This window comes from Cucurbita maxima, unplaced genomic scaffold (genome assembly GCF_002738345.1).
Source record: "Cucurbita maxima cultivar Rimu unplaced genomic scaffold, Cmax_1.0 Cma_Scf00009, whole genome shotgun sequence".
Lineage (NCBI taxonomy): Eukaryota > Viridiplantae > Streptophyta > Magnoliopsida > Cucurbitales > Cucurbitaceae > Cucurbita > Cucurbita maxima.
This window is the reverse complement of record NW_019272025.1, coordinates 4,544,984-4,566,792: the sequence shown is the minus strand read 5'-3', so window position 1 is coordinate 4,566,792 and position 21,809 is coordinate 4,544,984. Positions and strand designations below refer to the sequence as shown.

The window sequence follows — 21,809 nt, the reverse complement described above, 5'->3', positions numbered from 1 at the left end:
GTTGGTGGGTCAAATTTGCAAAGGCAAACTCTTCTTTTTTCCTCTCAAATTTATACTTTAAACGTTAAGTGAAATAAATACAAATAATGGGGTCAAAATTGTAATTATAGATATATAATTATAGACAAGACCAAGTAAATGTTTTGTAATTATAAATAAAATGGAGGGTAGATTCGGTAAGTGTTTTGATTGGAAGCGTCTTCTTGGGGTGTGAACGTGCAACCTAGAACCGTCTTGTTTCTTGGGTTTTGGTTGGGGTGAAAAATGATTATGCCCAATTTGGAACTTGGCTATCCAGTCATCAGGTTGCTCGACAACTTGAGAACCAAAACAAATATTAATAAATAATAGCAATGTAAATCGATCAGATCCTTTTGCATCCGACGTCCAGACAAGAAATCATCTCGTTGGCACATGCGATTGAAAGGATCCACCGTCCATTTGAGTGGAGCACCGAACCCTACATACTCCTGCACCGCACTGGATCATTCCATAAAAATATGGGTCTCTCGATAGCCAAGATTGATCAGTGAGGGTTCGAGAGAGAAGATGAAGAAAATTGAAAGCGAAATCATGGAGAAGACGAAGCAGCTTCTGGAATTGAGTCAGGAGGAAGCGAACGCCGTCGAGAAACTCGACGTCCGGCCGAGGAAAGCCGGAGAGTCATGCTTCTATACCTTCTTCGCTCTCAGAGGCATCCGAGTCGACCGTTCCGAACCAGGGCTCGTCGTTTGTACCCTAAAGGTCCCTCCGCGCCTCACAGTATGGTTCTGAAACTCTCTGTTACTTTATTTTCTATCTATTTCACTCTTTTTGCCCTAATTTTGGACCTAGTTCTGATGAAGACGTTGCGAAAATCGATTGACGATCGGTTCTTCTGCGAACGAATTAGTCGATGAAGAAAGAGCAGAGGCTAATTTTTCAAATCAAGCACTCAAATCACTCGATCGCCGATTTTATCCTACTGATTGAATTTGCAACGTATTGTTGAATTGAGTACGCAATCGGAGGGGGAGTGCGGTCCTTTTCCTCAATTGCCTAACGCCTCTGGTTTTCGATTTGTCATTTCAGGATCGAACGGGGAAACTGTCTTCAGGTGCGATCGCCAACCTAGTGGATGAAGTCGGTTGCGCCATAATCTATGATGAAGCCCTACCGGAGCCGGTTTCTATCGACATGTCGATCTCGTATATGTCGACTGCCGACGTCGATGTGCGTATAACATTCTCCTTTACTCCCTAGATTCACTTCACAAGCTCTAAATCAAACAAAGAAAGAAGAAAAATGAAATTAAATTATGAAGTGTGAATATCTGCAGGATGAATTGGAAATAGTGTCGAGGCTCTTAGGGCAGAAAGGGCGTTATTCTGGAACCAGTGTGGTTATTAAGAACAAAGGAACGGGAGAAATTGTTGCAGAAGGAAGACATTCGTTGTTCAGCATACGACCGAGTGTGAACTCTAAACTGTGAAAATGGTAAGTGCTGCCATTTTAATTATAGATCGAAAAAATATTTTCTGAATCTGCATCCTGATGTTGAGAGATTTGAACTTAGAACAGCACTTAAATTGAAATGTAATATCTGTTGTATAAATTCTATTTTGGTTGCTCTCATTTGAAATTTGTTATATGTTAGTTTTCCGTTCATTGAAGTTTTAAAATTAGTCACACTAACTCCATTATAGAGTCAGACATCGGAGAACGCTGACTTCAAGGAGACCAAATTTGTTGGAGAGCGAAACAAAACATTCTTTATATATGTGAGGAAATCTTTTTCTAGTAGATGTGTTTTAAAATCGTGAGGCTAGGCGATATGTAACGGGTTAAAGCATACAATATATAACATTCCTTCCTTATAAAAAGTATGGAAACCTCCATCAGTAAATGTGTTTTAAAATCATGAGGCTGATGGCGATACGTAATGGACTGTTACACTTACACAAATACTCAAACTCCTAAAAATGTTCATCTACCTTTTGCTCAATCTAGAGATACTTCGAGCCTTTCGTTCATGTTCTTTTTTGTCAATATTGACGGTTGTTAATCAAATGCTCATTTTTCACTCTAAATAAGAATATATTTTGCTCGGTGAGTATGTCTTTGCTTAATGGGATTCGAAAGATGTGGGTTTTCGAGAGTCCGAGCACGGAGAAGATGCTAAAATAATGATTTCCAACCCCTTGCAGAGCTCCAAATTTCCATTGGCTTCTAAGACTTTAAACTTATTTTAAAAAATTAATTAAAGATATTATAACCACTTAAATTGTGGAAAAAATAAAATAAAATAATGTAACCAAGAATTTTCTGAATTATATAATAATAATAATAATAATAATAATTATTATTATTATTATAAAGTCGGAAAGTTTCGACACAATTAACTATGTAACACAAGCATTTCAAAATATATAATATTTATAAAAGAAATGTTCGGTATACAAATCGTAGAATTTGTAGATATTTCTTTTTAGGTCATATCTATAATATTTTAGTATTTAGTTGAAAATGCAAATAAACTATTTCAATCAAATACCAATAAGTAATTATATTTTTATTATTATTTTTGAAATTGGTATAATTAAACTATTAGATGGATTAATAGCTATAATATTTCATTAATAATTTTAACAGTCAAAATGAAGTGAAAACAAAAGTTACGGTAGAAATATAAATAAAATAGCATTCATTTTTAAAGTACATATTGCATTTATAATTTAACATTATATAAATACCGTGTGATAATTTTTTTTAATAATATTGGATAGAATATAAAAGTCAAATATTCGGTAAGATTTGATTGCGATTGTTTGAAAATTAAGAAAGTAATATTTAAATATATCTTGGAGGAATAATGGTATTATTAGGCTAAAATATAAAAATATAATAAATAAACTGTCATTTATTTTTTTAAATATTTCAGTACGGGTAGTTTAGGCTGGTTTTTTAATTCCCCATCTCAAATTAATTAATTAATATTTTGATTCTTATTTATTAATAATTTTAATAATTTGGGTAAAGTGTTTGTATTTTACAAAAAGATAAATATTGACCAAACAATTACAATATATCTTAAATATTATTTAATAATTTGAGGTTTTACAATTAAATTAATTAATTAATTAATTAATTAATTAAAAATAAAGTTGAGCTTTCATATATATTTGGATGATTTTGCGTTTACGAGAAGTACTCGACTTGACAGGAGTAACAATGACAAAAGATTTTTTAGGCCATCATATCATTGATCATAATACTTATCATATCCCTTTGTTCCTAAGGAAAAGAAAATTTTTCGAGAAGATTTTGAAACTTGCGACCAATTGGAATATGACAAGTCTTCGTTGTGGATTTGTAATAGTTCAAGCTCACCGCTAATAGATACTGTCCGCTTTGGCCCGTTACGTATCACCATCAGCCTCACGATTTTAAAACACGTCTACTAGAAAGAAGTTTCCACATGCTTGTAAAGAATATTTTATTCTCTTATTCAATCAACGTGGGATCTCACATGATTCCCTGATTCATAGCCGTCTTTGAATTTTACAACAATAACATATTTTTCTAAAAAGGGTAGCAAAATACTGATATTTTCAAATAGGTCCTTTCAGCCAAAGCCAAAGCCAAAACATAGCCGTTAATTTTTTACAAGTGAAATTGTAATTTAATATATAAAAAAAACAAACCTTACTCCATGAGAAAATCACTTAAGAAACTGCGAAAGAAGAACCGGGAAGAAAGACCGCGAATTATTGCCATTGCGGCGGCCGGCGAAGCAAACCAGTCAGCGGAGGGACAAAGTCAAGCGCTGAAGGCGACATCTCGCCGCCGTAAGCATGGAATTTTTTGGTATGTTCAGTATTTTTAGAACTCTAAAAGCAAAATTTAACCCTAACATTACTCCTTCTGTGCTTGACCAAGAGGCCCAGTCTTTCATAACTTCAAATTAAATGCTTCCATCTAATCATCTCTCCATTAAATTCTCAACTGCTTAAATTTTAGGAAGCGGATAATGATGATCAGATTTCCAAGTCGAGAATCGCCTGAATTTTGGTTCTACAAATGAAGAACAGAGACGACTCTGACCCTCACTTCCAGGATCAGAGATCGCAGAGCTCCAACTCCCGTGCCGAACGGCGTTCCGGTGCCCTACGCAAGCCGAATCATGAATCTGTACTTTCATACAAGTACGTAAAAGCGGCTGTTTCTAGATTTTTTAAATCCATTTTCATCGGTCGGAAGAAGAATTCTTCGGATCGATCTGTAATCAGCACCAGAGAAGCTAATAATTCTCGCAGAGAAGTCTCCTGTGAGTTTCCTTGATTTTTGGTTCGTTTTGCTTGTTCTTCGGCGAGTTAGATGATTGATTTTGCTTTCTTTGATTTTTAGCTTTTTCGACGGGAAGCTACGGGAGGAACTCGTCGGCTTTGAAGTCGTATGATTCGTATGGTTCATACGGTTCCTCGTCTAGCTATCCCAGCGAATTTTTCGCATCTCCGGAATTCTCGATTAAGGATCTTTATAAGGCGACGGACAATTTCTCTGCCGCTAATGTCGTTGGGACTGGATCGTTTGGAACGGTGTACAAAGGGAAGCTCAAAGACGGTTCTCTTGTGGCCGTAAAGCGAGCCAAAAGGGTACGAAGTTCAAGTTTAAACTTATTTTCTGTTGATTCCTCGAAGTTATGGAACAGGTTGAGTTCATCACGAGTTCGAACTTGAAATTAACAATGGAAAAAGTTGCTAAAGCTATGATTCGAGTGATCATATTAATATAAATTTGACCATTAAATGCTTAGGGTTCAGATTTTTGACAGATTTGATACTTTTGGCAGAATGCAAACGAGAGGTGTTTGCTGAAAGCGTTCTGGAATGAGATACAAGCTCTGTCAAGGATCGAACATTTGAATCTGGTACGTTTGTATGGCTATCTGGAGCAAGGAGATGAGAGGATCATTATTGTTGAATACGTTGGCAATGGAAATCTTCGAGAACATCTCGATGGTAAGCAATGTTGGTGAATCGTTCTGAATTGTGATATCTTCTTGATGTATGCATATAACTCAGAAATCTAGTTTATTGATATCTTTTGTGCAGGCAAGCGAGGAGACGGCCTTGAGATTGGAGAGCGTCTGGACATTGCCATTGATGTAGCTCATGCTATCACCTACCTTCACATGTACAATGGTATGCACATGATTTTCCTAATATGCATTTGATAGTGCTTCTGTGAGATCCCACGTCGGTTAGAGAGAGGAATGAAACATTCCTAAGGGTGTGGGAACCTCTTCCAAGTCTACGCATTTTAAAAACTTTGAGTGGAAGCTCGAAAGAGAAAACCCAAAGAGAACAATATCTACTAGTGGTAGGTTTGAGCTGTTACAAATGGTATTAGAGCCATACATTGAGAGGTGTGTCAGCGAGGACGTTGGGCCCCCAAAGGGGGTGGATTATGAGATCTCACATCGGTTGGAGAGGGGAAAAAAACATTTCTTATAAGGGTGCGAAAAACCTCTCCCTAGAACGAAACATTCTTTACAAGGGTGTGGAAACCTCTTCCTAACATACGCGTTTTAAAAACCTTGAGGGGAAGTCCGAAAGGGATAAGTCCTAGGAGGACAATATCTATTAGCGGTGGCTTGGATTATTACAGCTCCATATCAAGAGTAGGCTTACATATAGTTTAAGGAGTATTAGATAATGAACTATTGGTTCTAAGCTGTCCTGTAGTACGAACGAATCAACGTTTCTATTATTAGGCTAGAAGCTTAAGAATCCCAATCACTTCAAAATACAAACTAGCTCATGTTGCTAAGTTAATGAGTCAAAGAAACAGTGAGGAATCTGAATCTGAATGTTTAAATGTAACTGACAGATGCGCCAATAATCCATCGAGACATAAAGGCTACAAACATCCTAATCACAGAGAAACTCCGGGCAAAAGTGGCAGATTTTGGGTTTGCACGCCTGGTTGCGGAAGATTCTAACGTTACACATATATCAACCCAAGTTAAAGGAACGGCTGGATACTTGGATCCTGAATACCTAAGGACTTATCAGCTCACTGAGAAGAGTGATGTATACTCCTTCGGGGTGTTGCTGGTAGAGCTCATAACAGGAAGACACCCAATTGAAACAAAGAGGGATATCAAAGAAAGAGTAACTATAAGATGGGTAAGTCTTTTATTAACTGCACCATTACGTAATTCTGATCCTTTATACCTTGCAATTTTATATCAAATTCTCTTGTCTGCAATACCTTGGGTGCTTCTTTCCATTTTCTAGATAGCGACTATCCTTGTTCAGTTTAGTTTCCCTGCATCTAAAAGTGAATATTCAAATGTCATTGTGCAGCATTGTGAAGATTCTCTGCACGTCCTTTTAGTTCACTAGAGTTATGTTCTGGCTACAACTTGTGACACCACGATGAATAAAATTGCAAACTTGTAACTATCTAAGTCCACCGCTAAAAGTTATTGTCCGTTTTAGGCCGTTACGTATCACCGACAACCTCAGTTTTTAAAATGTGTATGCTAGGGAGAGGTTTCCACATCCTCGTAAAAAATGTTTTGTTTCCCTCTCTGACCGATGTGGGATCTCACAATCCATCCCCTTCATGCTCGGTGTTCTCGCTGGCACTCCTTCCCCTCTCCAACCGATGTGGGATCTCACAATTCACTCCCTTTTAGGGGCCTAGTGTCCTCGCTGGCACACCGCTCGGTGTCTGGCTCTGATACTATTTGTAACAGCTCAAGCCCACCGCTAGTAGATATTATCCATTTTGACCCGTTACGTATTGCCGTCATCCTCACGGTTCTTAAAACGCGCCTGCTAGGGAGAAGTTTCCACACCCTTATAATAATGTTTTTTTTCCCTTTTCCAACAGATAGGGATGTCACAAAACTACTCAAAAGTTTTTATGGGTTGAATTGATTCTTTCTGTCCTCTTAAATGTGAAAGTGCTCATCACATGACAATTTCATTAGGAGTTGCATACACCTTGTTCCCCCTCTTAGTTTTGAATACGTGATATTCATGAATGAAGCCAATGTATTTTCAAGTATGGTGTTTATTTCACTCATCTTCTTCATCACATGGTATGTTCCTGTTTACTGTAGACCATTATTAGGTACCAAATTACCGATGCATATTGGCCTAACTATGTTTAGGACCTCTACATATCATGCAAGTAAATTCCACGTGTTTAAGTTGTCTGCCGTAGTGTGAGGTCTGGTCTTAAATTTCTCTCTAGAAACTAATGGGTAGAGTAGCTCAAAAAGAACTATAGCAGTTTTGCCTTGCCTAGACATAAGGGTCGGGAAAAGGTCTCCAATCTACCTTAGTGTGATAGGAACATAGTTATTTGTTTTCAGTCAAGATGTCTATCCCGCCCCTTTCTAGGTTGGCATAACAAAGGAGGACGCCAATAAACAAAATCTACCCCTCACTTGTCGAAGGTAAAAAAGATCATGGGAGAGAATCTGTGAGATCTCTCATTGGTTGGAGACGGGAATGAAACCGTCTTTATAAAGGTGTGGAAATCTCTCCCTATCTGACGTGTTTTAAAACTGTGAGACGGACGGTGATATGTAACGGACTGAAACAGACAATATCTGCTAGTGGTGAGTTTGGACTATTACATATGGTATCAGAGCCAGACACTGGACAGTGTACCAGCGAGGGCGCTGAGCCCACAAAGGGGGTGGATTGTGAAATTCCACCTCGGTTGGAGAGAGGAATAAATGATTGCTTATAAGGGTGTGAAAATCTCGTCCTAGTAGACGCGTTTTAAAACCATGATGCTAAAGACGATACGTAATGAAGCGAAACAGACAATATAGAGATGTTTTGTAAATTGTATTAACTATAAGCCTAGTGTTGGGAACTTTGGGTTAGTAAAATCTGTTTGGACTATACAAATGAATACTTTTAGAAATATAAGGTTGTGGTATGAGCCTAAAAATAAACAAATCCAATATGATGCAGGCAATGCAGAAGCTGAAAGATGGAGAAGCTGTGATCGCCATGGATCCTAGACTGAAAAGGACTTCTGCATCTACAGTAACCATGGAGAAGACGCTCAAATTGGCTCGCCGATGCCTCGATCCCTTGAGACCGTCTCGACCGTCCATGAAAACTTGTTGTGAGGAGTTATGGGGAATTCGAAAGGAATATAGAGATAGATTATTATCTTCTTCTTGCTCGGAGTCTATTCGTTCAGCAGAATTTCCAGGTCAAAATGCAAAAAACAACCAATATGTTTCTTTTGATGATAAGGAGGATGAAGATTTGTACAGCAAATTCCATTCTGTATAAGTCACCAACTTATGCCATTTCCAGATAAGAGTGAAGCTTTTCATACCTCTTTTCCATAGCTTTTAAGTAACAAGTCCTGGAAGTCTCTGTTTTTATTGTATATTTTATATTTTCAAAAGATTCCCCAAACAGCATTTATTCAATTACATTGCTGCATTTTTCCTTACCGTTTCAATTTTCAAAAGAGTCACCCGACCCATTTGAGGTTCTATAGTCTCGTTGGGCTCACCCCTCTCCAATCGATGTAAGATCTCAAAATCTGTCCCATGGGGTTCAGAGTTCTCGTTGGGTTCCACTCCTCTCCAATCGATGAGGATCTCACAATTCGTCTCACTTAGAGGCTAGCATTTTTATTGACACACCACTTGGTGTCTGATTTTGATACTACTTATTATAGCCTAAGCCTACTGCTAACTTGTATTGTCTGCTTTATTCTGTTGCCTATTGCCGTTAATCTCACGATTTTAAAACGTGTGTGTTAAGAAGAGGCTTCCACACTTTTATAAGCAATGTTTCGTTTCTTTCTCCAATAAATTCTTTAACTTTCAATTTTTTGTCCAATAAGTATTTGAGATTCATTTGCTTATCCTAAACTAAAAATTTAATTTACTGTCTTACATAAAAGTTAATTATATATATATATATATATATATCTCGGGATGGTGTCAAGACACATGGACCCCGTCGATGGGAATCGAGATGATTGGTTGAGATGCGACGTTGCATTGAAAGACCTTGGCTCGAGCAGAGACAAGGTCAAACTGAATGACCTAGCCTAGTGTAGAGGCAAGTCGATTGTGTCGCAGACGATTAAACATGCACGCGCAGGCGACATGTGTGGTCGAGCAAGTTTGGATTCCACACGAGCGATGTTCGATTGGCGAAGACAAACCTCGCCTAAGGTCTGACGAAAGCCGGAGCGAAAAATATATATAAGACTTAATTCCCCTTAAGGCTGGTCGTGATCGTGTCAAGATCATGACTCGACACAGTAATATATATATATATATATATATATATAAAAGTTTTTTATATGCGAAATTTATTAAAATAAGAGTGATTAATTTTGTAATTGGAAAAAAGCAGCTGACTGGACTAGCACTGAAATATCCCCAACCCCGCGAAGTGACCGGTTTTCGCCTCTCTCCCCCTCAACCGTCGAAGTACTTTTCATGATCTTCCCGTGAGGGCGGGTGCGCCTTTTTTCTAAACAGAAGAAATTATATATTACCAAAAAAGAAAAAAAAAATAATAATCTCCAAGTTCCCAAGTCCGCGATTCTTTCTCTTGGATCCATTCATTTCCATGTGATCGTCACGTATGGTTCAATCACCTCCATTACTACACTTTCCTCTCCTACTCATCTTCTTCCTCCACTCCTCTCTCTCTCTCTCTCTCTCTCTATGCGTAATTCTCTGATATTTTCTCGAGAAAACTCCAAATACGTCCTTCCATTCTCTTTGTCCTCATTACCTTTTTTAGTTTGTTTTTCTTTGAATCCTCACCGATTTCACTTTCATTGTAGTCCTGAAAATATCTTTCTCGCTTGCTTTGCTTATGCTTTTTTTTATTTTTTTTATTGATTCTTCGGCTTCACTCGGTTTGAGTATTATTGGATCTCATTCTTGTTCGAGCTTCTGTGGTTATTCGGCTCGCTATTTTGGAGCAGAAGTGTTGAAGCAGTAAGTTTGTACTTCTGTTGTTTGCTGTTGATTTGCAAGTTCTAATTAGGGCTCGGTATTTTGATTCTCGGTTGTTCTTGGCTTGGTTCTGCGACTTGCTGTTTCTTTTCCTGTTCCATGTTTTCTCTTCAACATTGTTATTGTTTTGTTTCAGGTTGATTTCTTTGTAGACTCTGAGTATGGCGACTGCGAATGCTAATGGTGGTGCGGTTTCTACTGGTTCTGCGAAATTTCCCGCGGTTGCGCATCCTTTAGCCGAAGAGCCGGAAGAGATTGCGTCTAATATCAAATATCATGCAGCTTACAGTCCTCATTTCTCTCTCTTCAAGTTCGAGCCCGAGCAAGCGTATTATGCGACTGCTGAGAGTGTTCGCGATCGGCTTATACAAGTACGTTTTCTAAATCTTCAACTCATTGTGTGCTGAAATTGTATTCTCGAATTGCTACTTACGTGTGTGTTGGTCGAATCCTCCTTTATGCGTTAGACATTTTTTTTTTGTTGACTCTCTGAAATACGATTTATCATTGGTTCTTTATTGTGTTATTGTGGTGTTGTGTAACTATCTTTCAAATGATTTTGAACATGAAACTATTAAAGAGCGTCTTACAGTCGAACCTTGCTTATTTAATGCTTTCTAATTGTCCCGATACGCATCAAGGCTCAACATTTGGTTCTAGCGTTCGGTAGATATTTACCGTTTGATCTGGATTGTTTGCATTCACATTTTACGCTTGTATTCAAAGATTAAAAGCATTCTGCAATAATGAAGATTAGATAGGAGATTAAACTAATCATCAGATTTCAATTGACAAGTGTTTCCTGAGAGGCTTATCTATAATGCATTAAGAGACAACAAAGTGTGTAGCTAATTTGAGTTGACTGGTCTACTATATTTGATTTGAGTATATTATGACGAGTTGATGCATTTTTTTCATTTAATCTAAATATGAATCTGCACTAACTTTGATTGATGGTGGCTGAACTGATGGTGCTACTTCTCATCCGTCACTCTGCAGCAATGGAATGAGACCTACTTGCATTATCACAAAGCTGATCCCAAACAAACGTACTACCTATCAATGGAGTATCTTCAGGGCCGAGCTTTGACCAATGCGATTGGAAACTTGAATACTCAGGATGCATATGCTGATGCTCTGAATAAATTAGGACATGATCTTGAGGAACTGGTTGAGCAGGTTATTTTCAATGTTCTGTTCATTTGAAACCTGTTTTCTGCAATATTTAAGAGGTCTTGTGTTTGCCCATTTGTTTTCTTCTACTGAATATTGTGCATGCTTTCCATGAAAAGAAGCGATCATTAGTAGAAATTTAGTGGTGAATGCTACGTATTTAATCCTTTCAACCATCAAATATGGCAACCAAAACCATATGTTTTTTTACCAATAGCTCATTTATAACTCAAAAAATTCCATGCATGACTGTTGGTCCATATCCTGACTATAAATATATTTATATTCTCTGATATTTCAATGTTGACTTTAGCTTCTCTAGGAATCAATGACCACATGAATATATTGATAATTTGACACAGGTTGTACTTTTTATGCTTTCTCCACATCCTGCTGGCACATAGCTAATGTATGATTTGAGTTTAGTCAAGTAGCCCTGTGTTTATAGTTATCTTTTAACATGCACAATGTTGATATTGTAAATGACTTTTCATAGGAGAAAGATGCTGCCCTTGGAAATGGTGGACTTGGAAGGCTTGCTTCATGTTTTCTGGATTCTATGGCAACATTAAATTTGCCTGCATGGGGTTATGGTTTGAGGTACAGATATGGGCTTTTCAAGCAGCTGATCACTAAGGATGGCCAGGAGGAAGTGGCTGAGGATTGGCTTGAGGTCAAGTTCCCATTTGAGAAATTTTTTATATCAATATATTTCTACTTCAGACGTCTTTTAACACTTGTATTTGTGAAAATCATGCAGAAGTTTAGTCCTTGGGAAGTTGTCAGACATGATATAGTATTCTCTGTCAGATTCTTTGGTCATGTGGAGGTCAAACCCAATGGATCGTAAGTTTTATGTTTTGGCTGAACTAATTGCCTCAACTAGTCCATTTTGAGAAGACATTGTAGTTATAAATGTTTAAGGGCCAGAATACATTCCAGAATTGATCATCTTACTTTAAAAATTATCTTCACTGCTTTGGGCATAACTCTCGGTTTAGTGAAAGTTGTGCATTGTGTACCTAACAGTCGAAGATGGACTGGAGGAGAGATTGTACAAGCTCTAGCCTATGATGTACCAATTCCAGGATACAAAACCAAGAATACTAATAGTCTTCGCTTGTGGGAAGCCAAAGCACGTGCGGATGATTTTGACCTTTTTCAATTCAATGATGGACAGTATGAATCTGCTGCACAGCTTCATTTTAGAGCTCAACAGGTATGTTACAAATTATCATACTTGAAAGGTTGTTCATGGAATTGGCACATCAACAGGTTTATTATCATTTGCAGATATGTGCCGTTCTATATCCTGGAGATGCTACAGAGAATGGAAAACTCTTGCGACTAAAACAACAATTTTTTCTTTGCAGTGCGTCACTGCAGGTTGGGAGATTCTTCATTTATTTATTTATTTATTTTTCACGAAGGCAATTTTTTAGTCTTGTGTTGGCCTGGGATATCTTTCCTTCAACATTGAGGCATATTAAGAATCTCAAGATGGTTCAAAAAATTATGTTCGTATATGCTTCTTTAAATAGTTTTAGTATGAACAAAAGCATATTTCATTTTCTTTGTGCAAGTTACAACTGTGCTAGAAAAAAAGTATTTGGTAGCATGCAACTATATATATATAGGGTGAAGATATAATTTCTAATACTTGTTTTGCAAACATAATGGAAGTATGAATATTCTTATAAATAAAACAGCCGGTTGTTTGTTTATTTTTTGAACAACTTCTCATTAATATAATGAAAAAGAACAAATGTTCAAGGGTTACAAACTCTTAAAGTGAGTGAAAATAAAATAAACAAATATGACCAGGCCAAGTAACCTATGAATTGTTCAAAATCCTCACCTAATGAGAATCAAAAGAACATGAAGCCAGAACTTCAACAAACAATTATTTGCTGCTACAACCGTATTTGATAGTAACACTTAGACATGCATCTCAAAATTAATGCCAAGTTTAATGTGCCTGCGATTGTAATTGGCTTAGTTACATATGTCCCAAAACAGATAAGTTAAAGTTTCTAACAATTATAAAATATACAATCAATCCCAAATGGATGGCTAGTGAGATGGTGCAAATTTTAGCAAATGGTACTACTGCTGGTGATGAACCAGCCAGGGGCGAGGATATAGTGTTAGTTTATGCCATGAGAGGATTAAGTTGGTTGTATTAGTTGTATATGTAGTGATAGCAAACACGTGCATCATATAGTTCTAATCTAAATCCTATAATCTAACGATGAAAGTTTTGAACTGGTTATACAATTATTAGGTTTGTTGGGCTGAGAGTTCCTGCAGGCCTAGGTGCTTTTTGCTAGTAATCGTTAGAGATTCAGAATGTCAATGTTTTCGTTGATTATGTGCACCTGTTCTCTGTAAAAAATGATTACGTGCATCTGTTTGCTGCCTGCTCTTTGGTATTTTTTCCTCATCTGACAAGGATATCCAAATCAATTACAGGACATAATTTCAAGATTTAAGGAGAGAAAGCAGGGGAAAGATTCATGGGAGTGGTCTGAGTTTCCTAGCAAAGTTGCAGTGCAACTAAATGATACTCATCCAACCCTTGCAATTCCTGAACTGATGCGATTACTAATGGATGATGAAGGTCTTGGATGGGATGAAGCATGGGATATAACTACAAGGTGTAAGAAATATATATATATGAGATCTTTAGGTTATTATGTTTTGGAATTAGAAGCTAAATTGGACTATGTTGAAAACTGGATCAGGACTATTGCTTATACCAATCACACTGTCCTTCCTGAAGCACTTGAGAAATGGTCACAACATGTGATGTGGAAGCTTCTTCCTCGCCATATGGAAATTATTGAAGAAATTGACAAGAGGGTACAAGCCTCACTTTAGAATCAAAGTTGTTTTTCTTCTTTCAACACTTAATTTCATTTACTTAGATTATTTCTTATAAAGCTTGGAAAAACCTTACAGTTTGTTGCAATGATCCATGCTGCTCAAAATAATCTTGAGCATAAGATAGACAGTTTGCAGATCTTGGATAATAATCCTCAGAATCCAGTTGTTCGGATGGCTAATTTGTGTGTTTTATCTGCGCATTCGGTGAGAAATCTTACTTTGGGAAAAGAATAATTCATGTATTTTCTTCTTCTATTCAAGCATTGTTGTACTCCGTAGAGTGAGGTTCTCATTAGCTTTTCAGAATTCACCTTTAAGATTTTAGTGCTGTAGCTAATCTTGTAAGGAGGATCTCATATTATTAATTCCTTTTGCCTATTGTTATTGTAGGTAAATGGTGTTGCGCAGTTGCACACTGATATCTTAAAGGCTGAGTTATTCGCTGATTATGTAACAATATGGCCAACAAAATTTCAAAACAAGACAAATGGCATTACTCCACGCCGATGGCTCCAGTTTTGCAACCCTGACCTCAGTAACATAATAACCAAATGGTTGAAAACAGAAGACTGGGTGACCAACCTTGACCTGCTTGCAGGTCTCCAAAAAGTACGTCTTGGCTACTACTTATTTGGAATTCAAAATTTCTCTAGTCTAATTTCATTCTTGCTATGTTCCTTCCAAAAGATTGCGGACAATGCAGATCTTCAAGCTGAATGGGCATCTGCTAAAATGGCTAACAAGGTGCGGTTGGCAAAGTATATAGAGCAAGTGACTGGCGTTAGCATTGACCCAAATACTTTATTTGACATACAAGTTAAGCGCATACATGAATATAAAAGGCAACTGCTGAATATCTTGGGTGCAATTTATCGATACAAGAAGTTAAAGGTATAAAATACTCCTTAGCTACATTCCATTATATTGCCAAACAAATAAGTGATGCATGAGTTGGGCGTCGAAAGGGCGTCGAAAACATCGTATATTTAATAGCATCTGTAGTCATATCTGAGTTTTGATTATAGCCAAGAATTTATCATTTTCTTCTAAAATTGCTCATTATATATACATATATATATATATAGGTTGCCTGCTTATTGTGCTGGTACCATTTCACCAGTAGTGGAATATGAATGTTTAATTAAGTGGTCTTTGATTTTTACTCCTTCAATATATACACCCAGTTTGAGCAAGTAATGTTTTTTGTTTCAGATTGTTTCTTTATTTTTTTAACACCCAATAAATAGTATTGTAGTCATTTTACTGGACTTTTTTTTTGCAGGAATTGAGTCCTGAAGAACGGAAGAAAACCACTCCACGGACTATTATGATTGGAGGAAAAGCATTTGCTACATATACAAATGCCAAGCGGATAGTCAAGCTGGTAAATGATGTTGGTGCAGTTGTCAACACTGATCCTGAGATCAATAGCTACTTGAAGGTATATATTTTGAAGTGGGCTCTTAGATTTTCATCTTCATGCATGATTTTGTTAGTTCTCTAGTGACTTGAATGTTCAATTGGTGCTAAAATTGTTGCATTCAATTCTCTTAGATTTTATAACATGAGGGAATAAGTTAGAAAGCAAGAAAGGAGGTATCAAGGACTTCAGTATTATTGTTATTCTGAACTTTTCCTCTGGATTTAGATTGCTTACCGTCGTGTCTCTTTTTTCTTATGTGCTTATTATGATGTTTTAGCTATTTCGCTCATCGAGTAGGCATTTTTTGTGGTTTTAGATTTGTATGTTTTAAATGTGGTTGCTCTTGCTGAGAATTATTATTAATTTCTATAAATTTATTCTCGTATATGGAGATATTTCTTTAGAATTAAAATCTACAAATGTGTAGCGTTATCGGATGGTACACCTTTCAAACACACGAACAGAAGATGAAAAAAGAGAGTTCTTATAAAACCATGTCTAAATGATTACCCACGGTGAGCCTTAATGGCTTCTTAAAGCATTTACTTTTGTTTAACTCTGCTGTCTCGGCAATATTTTCAGGTTGTATTTGTTCCAAATTACAATGTGTCTGTGGCAGAGAAGCTTATTCCAGGAAGTGAATTATCACAGCATATCAGCACTGCTGGCATGGAGGCTAGTGGCACTAGCAACATGAAGTTTGCCCTTAATGGCTGTCTCATAATAGGAACATTGGATGGGGCTAACGTTGAAATCAGAGAGGAAATTGGAGAGGAGAACTTTTTCCTATTTGGTGCAACAGCAGATGATGTCCCTAGGCTCCGGAAAGAGAGAGAGCTTGGACAGGTGTGTGCCTTCCTCTTTTATGTTCAGTATATACATATTTTTTTTCCTTGTGAAAATTGGTTCACGTAATATGTCATCTAACTATCAAAATCACGATTCAATTATTTCGTTCTTCACTTTGCTAGTATTATTCATATTAACTTTTATTTTTCGTTCTTCAATTTAAATGTTCAAGTAAACTAGATTTGTTTTAACAAAAATTTCAACATTGAAATAAAGTCCAAGTCAATTCTCTAGTCTTGAAAAAAAAAGGATTTGATGAAGTCTACATGAATTTTTCTAATACGTCAGTTTTTATGCTTCAATTAATTAATTATTTTTTATTTTCTTGATGCAAATATTCTTGCGCTTGATGAAAGATTTTTTTTAAAAGGAAAGACTTGGACACTCCAAATTATGAAACCTAAAACTTGTATTACACTGATGCTCTACTCGTAATGGTCTTCATGCTTCCTATAAAGACTCTGTGCTTGATTGAGGACCTTAATGAAAGTGGACAGTGGGTTTGCTACCAAAGGACTTGGGAGGTGGACCTCAAATCCATTGTGTTTCCAAATTCAAATCACTGGTCCTTATTCTTACTTCTTACCCGCTCCTGACCTAGGAATGGAATCAAAATTTAATGAAAGTGCCTTCAAAGCATGACTTTGGATTGTATGATATGCTCTGTTGCTTACATCTTTCTGGAAAACTCCGAGTAACAAAATTTTTAAATTCACAACAAGGTTCTTTTAAAGAGTTTCTACCTTTTGTACTTGAATTAATTTTCTATTTTTACTATGCAGTTTAAGCCAGACCCTCGATTTGAAGAGGCCAAACAGTTTATAAGGAGTGGTGCATTTGGAAACTATGACTATGGCCCTCTCTTGGATTCCCTTGAGGGAAACTCTGGCTATGGTCGTGGTGATTACTTTCTTGTTGGTCACGACTTCTCAACCTACATGGATGCACAGGCAAAAGTAGATGAAGCTTACAAGTAAGAAAACTGATTCTTTTAGATTTTCTCCTCCCTTGGTTGGTTGTTTAGTTTAACTGATGCTGCTAAATTATCTCATCCAATTTTGATTATTAATTGTTTGTCATTTAGATATTTTAGTTTAACGGATAAACCATTCATGTAAGCATAAGGGCAATGGTTGTTTCTCAATCATGGAAATTTTGTCTAAATGATTATGTTTTCTCTGAGCGTCCTACTGCTGGATTGGTTTGCTACTTCAGTGAGTCAAAGAGTTTGAGTGAACGCAGATAGGGAGAGATTTGTTCCTTGATAGCCAGTTAGGCACTATTTCTTTCTCCATAGCACAGATAATCAAGGTATTCTTATTATACAATATGATACACTCAGCCTCTCTACTACATTACTAGTTAAGCATCATGTCCTATATATTTAATTATAATTGACTAAGCCTCCATATTTTGAGTCTTTGTTACTTCCAATTTTCGCAAAATTCATCGAAATCATGCCTTCAACAATAACAATCAAGTCTAATAGCTTTTGGGTTTGTTCTACTGCTTGTTGGTTAAACATCAATCTTAAACCATCCAATCAGCAAAAACAAGATTTGCCTAACAACATATGCGTTCTGCAGGGACCGACAGTTGTGGCTGAAGATGTCGATATTGAGCACAGCTGGGAGTGGAAAATTCAGCAGTGACCGAACAATTGCACAGTATGCCAAAGAAATATGGAATATACAGGAGTGCCGTGTACCATAGTTTCAACAGCCTAGGTTCACCTTGTCTTAAATTAAAGGAAATAAGAATTCTGTACGACGCTAGGTATCTCAATTATCTCTCTGCTTTAATTCACTACTTGCTGGTACTAGTAACACTAGCTGAGTACAGTATAAAACTTTTCATGTAATATCATATTGTGATGCAATTACCTGTTCAATTAATAAAATTTCCGTTTGTTAGTGAAGCTTTTTTAGATTAGAGGTTGGCTTGTAGATTTCGTGGTGTCTACTAAAAACGTCATGGAGAATATATTGTTGTTGTACCTCGTACCTCACCGTGAACAGGTGTACATACTTGACCTTCTAGTAGATCAAGGAGAGCACTAATCTACTTCTTTATATGTTCCTGATGGTTTTGAATTCCATTTGATAAACTGCACTGCAAAACTCTTACTAGGCCACTGATGACTTATGTAAGATTGCAAATCATTTTTTGAACAATGATCCACACTTAAACTTAACAAGGTTGTCGGTAGCGTTAGTGCACTATCCTCAAGGTTTCATCTTTGATTGGCTTGCTAAAAGGAGTATGGTCCATAAGTTGGTAAGAATTTTTTGCTTCTTAGACTACACTTTGCATATTGATATGATGTATTGTTGACTTATCGTACAATTGATCTCTGTCGCAGTTGAAACTACTCAGACACGAGATGGTTTTTCATTTGACAAATCAATTGATTGATTGATCCGATGATTGGATGTGTTGAGCGATAGATCAGCTACCAAGCTTACCAAGCCGGTGAGAGAAATAATTTTGTTTAGTTTTAAATTTTAATCATTACGTAATTATTTTTTATACACAAAGCATTAAAATAATATATATCTGAATCGAAGATTGATTAAATTGATAGATGGAGTCTACGGCTAATACCTGCATTATTAGTAAAAATCATGAGCTTAGATTCTCAACTTTTGGCAGCCGACTGGGTTTTTCAAATTTGGTGCCTCAACTCTCAGAGGTAAGATTGAAGTGGAAGGGTGGGCTGTCATGTCATGCCTGGCTAATGGTACTCATCATACTACAATTTCTTGTGTTTTTTTGAATCAGATTAGTTGTTTCCATCATGTTAATTGCTATAATTAAGGAACTCTTTAACAAGAGTTGTTAATCTAAATTTTATCTGGCATGACCAAGGAAAAACTATTTGGGGGAAAGTAGGGGATGACTTATTTAAATGAACAAAGTTCTTAAAGGGAAAAAAAAAAAAAAAAAAAAAAAAAAAAAACTATGAACTATTACTGTTCACAAGAAGTTTATGCTCTTCCAAGGGAAAGAGTGCAGGAGAAAACTAATTCTTCATGGTGCCATGTGTTGTGTGCCTCGCATGCTAATTTTAAAATTATTGTGGATATATATAATTTCTTGTTTCTTATTTTCCAAAATTTTAAATTAAAAATATAAAACTCTTGTCGTTTATGTTTTGAAAAAAAAAAAAAAAAAATCTAGAAACATGAGTTACCAAACACTTCTGCTTCTTACAAAATTAGAAACAATAAATAAGCACTAGAAATAGAAATAGAGACATTACCAAATGGGAGCACTATTTTATGGGAATGAAAATTTACGGAAAGTTAACTTTTTGTATATTTGGCGTTCAACAAATGTTTAAATCATCATAACACGTGAATTGTTTTGTTTATTTTTATCTAAATACAGAAATTACTTGTTAAAGATATATATAATATATATATATATATATTATTTATTTATTTATTTTTATTTTTTTTAACGTGAATCATAAAACATTGTACGCAGATTCTGTCACTTCCCAAGTTATGGCCGTGAATTATGAGAATTGAGCTGGCTCATGGCTTCCCTTTCAATGACATGCTCCAATATAATTGGTCAACGGTCATCTCAGTGACGGGCAAAGGTACCTTTCCTTTTTTCTTTTCTCTGTGACTGGCAAAGGTGGATACATTATTTCATAAGCTTTGCAGGTATAATTTCACGTCTAATTTCTTGCCTTGGTGAGGAAAAAATAGCTAAATTTGGGGCCTAAAACAGAAGGATTAAAACATCGATGCTACACTTTTCTTACTAAATAAAATCTTAATGCCAAACCCTAAATTCTTGTAATAACTACGTTAAGGTAGAATAAAGACTTGTTATGGAGTTTAGAAAAGTCCCCTATGGAAAGAGCATTTCCAAATTGGAGGGCATGTGGCTAGACTTTAGCTTAAAGCACATTAAGGTGAAGGCCTAGCAATGTCGAAGTTAAAAACTAACCTAATATGAGCTTGACTACCAATGTAAAGACAATACAGCTAGCATCCCTTCTTGAAAGAGAGATTCAAATTACCCTGAGGTATTGCGGTCAAAACTCAAGCTTATTCCAAACCAAACCAAAAAAAAAAAAAAAAAAAAATTGAATGCTCACTGGCTTGCACTTTGGAGTATACGTGTTGATTATCATATTGGTGTGAGGTTTTATAGTAAGTATATTAGACAGATGTCTTCAAACTTTGANAAAAAAAAAAAAAAAAAAAAAAAAAATTGAATGCTCACTGGCTTGCACTTTGGAGTATACGTGTTGATTATCATATTGGTGTGAGGTTTTATAGTAAGTATATTAGACAGATGTCTTCAAACTTTGAGCTCTCTAGAATCTCATATCAACAAAATAGATTATTTTTTTTACATCTCTAGATTTTATTAAAGTATTTAAGTGACTTAAATCAAAACCGGTGAACATATCATTTTACCAACTTATCACATTCTAGATATACCTACTCACCCTTTCTAGGATCACATATATCTACCAGAAAAGGTCACATATATCTACAAGATATAGAGGGAAAGAAGGGAGAGAAATAGGAAAAGAAAGATTCGTTTATATCTATAAATTTTACTTGAGTATTCCAACGTGACATGGCAAACATATCATTTCACCAACTCTATAGTTGATCAAATTATATTATCGTGTGTCTAAAATACACGTCTTGATCTTCAACATCTAGTTCATTGCACTACAAATCTATGAATTTGAATGCTTTTTTCGGTAGATCGTAATTTCCACATGCCGTTTGTTTTTTATCATGGTCATGCATAGTCCATAGAATAGAAGAGATGGAAATGGCAGCATCTTGCCTCTTGTGAGATAACCAATAATTTAGCGACAAAATGAAAATGACACTTTTTAGTAGAGGTCTTGTCAACTCCAGGTTGTGAGGGTTGTCGCCAAGTTAGTTAGTAGGTACGTGTGTTGTCTTGTCTTGATTGGACATTGTCATTTAATTCAACTTCTTACCACTTAAAAGGTCTAATCCCTTCATCAGTATACTTAATTTTAGCCACAAGGTAGTTTGGGGTTCATAACACAGCTTTGGTCTATTTATGAACTGTAACTTAGATTGAAATTTCCTTATTTATTTTGGTTAACTTGTATATATATATATATATATTTTTTTTTTTTGAATTTTTAAGATTATATCTAATAGATATTTTTATTTTAAAAAATATTTAATACATTTTTCTTTAGGTTGGTGTTTATTGAATTAAACATTAAAATGGTTCTGAAGATCACTAGTTTCGAAAATCATGTTTCAATTTCTTTTGGTTACTTTTACCTAATTATTTTTATGATGGCCATAATTTATAATTTAACCCCTTTAACTCTAAAGTTGTATTTATCTCTCCCTTTCTTAGCTTTTATTTATTTATTTATATTTATCTCTCCCTTTCTTAGCTTTTAGTTATTTATTTATATTTATATCTCCCTTTCTTAGCTTT

The 21,809-nt window shown here is 35.9% G+C and overlaps 3 protein-coding genes and 1 long non-coding RNA gene across 6 annotated transcripts; all 4 read left to right on the top strand.

The window, feature by feature from the left end:
* The first annotated feature begins 408 nt into the window (after positions 1-408).
* LOC111484536 lies at positions 409-1,615 on the top strand. The gene is made up of 3 exons (XM_023131187.1): positions 409-762; positions 1,072-1,212; positions 1,319-1,615. The coding sequence occupies exons 1-3, from the start codon at positions 550-552 to the stop codon at positions 1,469-1,471; spliced, it is 507 nt and encodes a 168-aa protein (XP_022986955.1). The 5' UTR covers positions 409-549; the 3' UTR covers positions 1,472-1,615.
* Positions 1,616-3,696: 2,081 nt separating this feature from the next.
* LOC111484476 (calmodulin-binding receptor-like cytoplasmic kinase 1) lies at positions 3,697-8,478 on the top strand. 3 transcript variants are annotated; one of them, XM_023131096.1, is made up of 7 exons: positions 3,697-3,846; positions 4,000-4,306; positions 4,387-4,634; positions 4,832-5,000; positions 5,094-5,183; positions 5,872-6,170; positions 7,983-8,478. In XM_023131096.1, the coding sequence occupies exons 2-7, from the start codon at positions 4,060-4,062 to the stop codon at positions 8,310-8,312; spliced, it is 1,383 nt and encodes a 460-aa protein (XP_022986864.1). In that variant the 5' UTR covers positions 3,697-3,846; positions 4,000-4,059; the 3' UTR covers positions 8,313-8,478. The 3 variants fall into 3 exon arrangements, with proteins under 3 accessions (XP_022986864.1, XP_022986865.1, XP_022986866.1); XM_023131097.1 differs by lacking the exon at positions 3,697-3,846 and having other exon boundaries at positions 3,910-4,306; XM_023131098.1 differs by lacking the exon at positions 3,697-3,846 and having other exon boundaries at positions 4,024-4,184.
* Positions 8,479-9,568: 1,090 nt separating this feature from the next.
* LOC111484428 (alpha-glucan phosphorylase, H isozyme) lies at positions 9,569-18,261 on the top strand. Its single transcript, XM_023131010.1, has 16 exons — positions 9,569-9,994; positions 10,149-10,383; positions 11,012-11,191; positions 11,682-11,858; positions 11,946-12,031; positions 12,215-12,404; positions 12,479-12,571; positions 13,658-13,842; positions 13,930-14,047; positions 14,147-14,275; positions 14,462-14,680; positions 14,759-14,962; positions 15,354-15,512; positions 16,077-16,340; positions 17,126-17,316; positions 17,930-18,261. Exons 2-16 carry the CDS (start codon positions 10,174-10,176, stop codon positions 18,054-18,056), a joined length of 2,532 nt encoding a protein of 843 aa, XP_022986778.1. The 5' UTR covers positions 9,569-9,994; positions 10,149-10,173; the 3' UTR covers positions 18,057-18,261.
* A 1,604-nt stretch (positions 18,262-19,865) lies between these two features.
* On the top strand, positions 19,866-21,444 carry LOC111484566. The gene is made up of 2 exons (XR_002718529.1): positions 19,866-19,950; positions 21,142-21,444. It is a non-coding gene; the product is annotated as an uncharacterized LOC111484566 (long non-coding RNA).
* Positions 21,445-21,809: the final 365 nt, after the last annotated feature.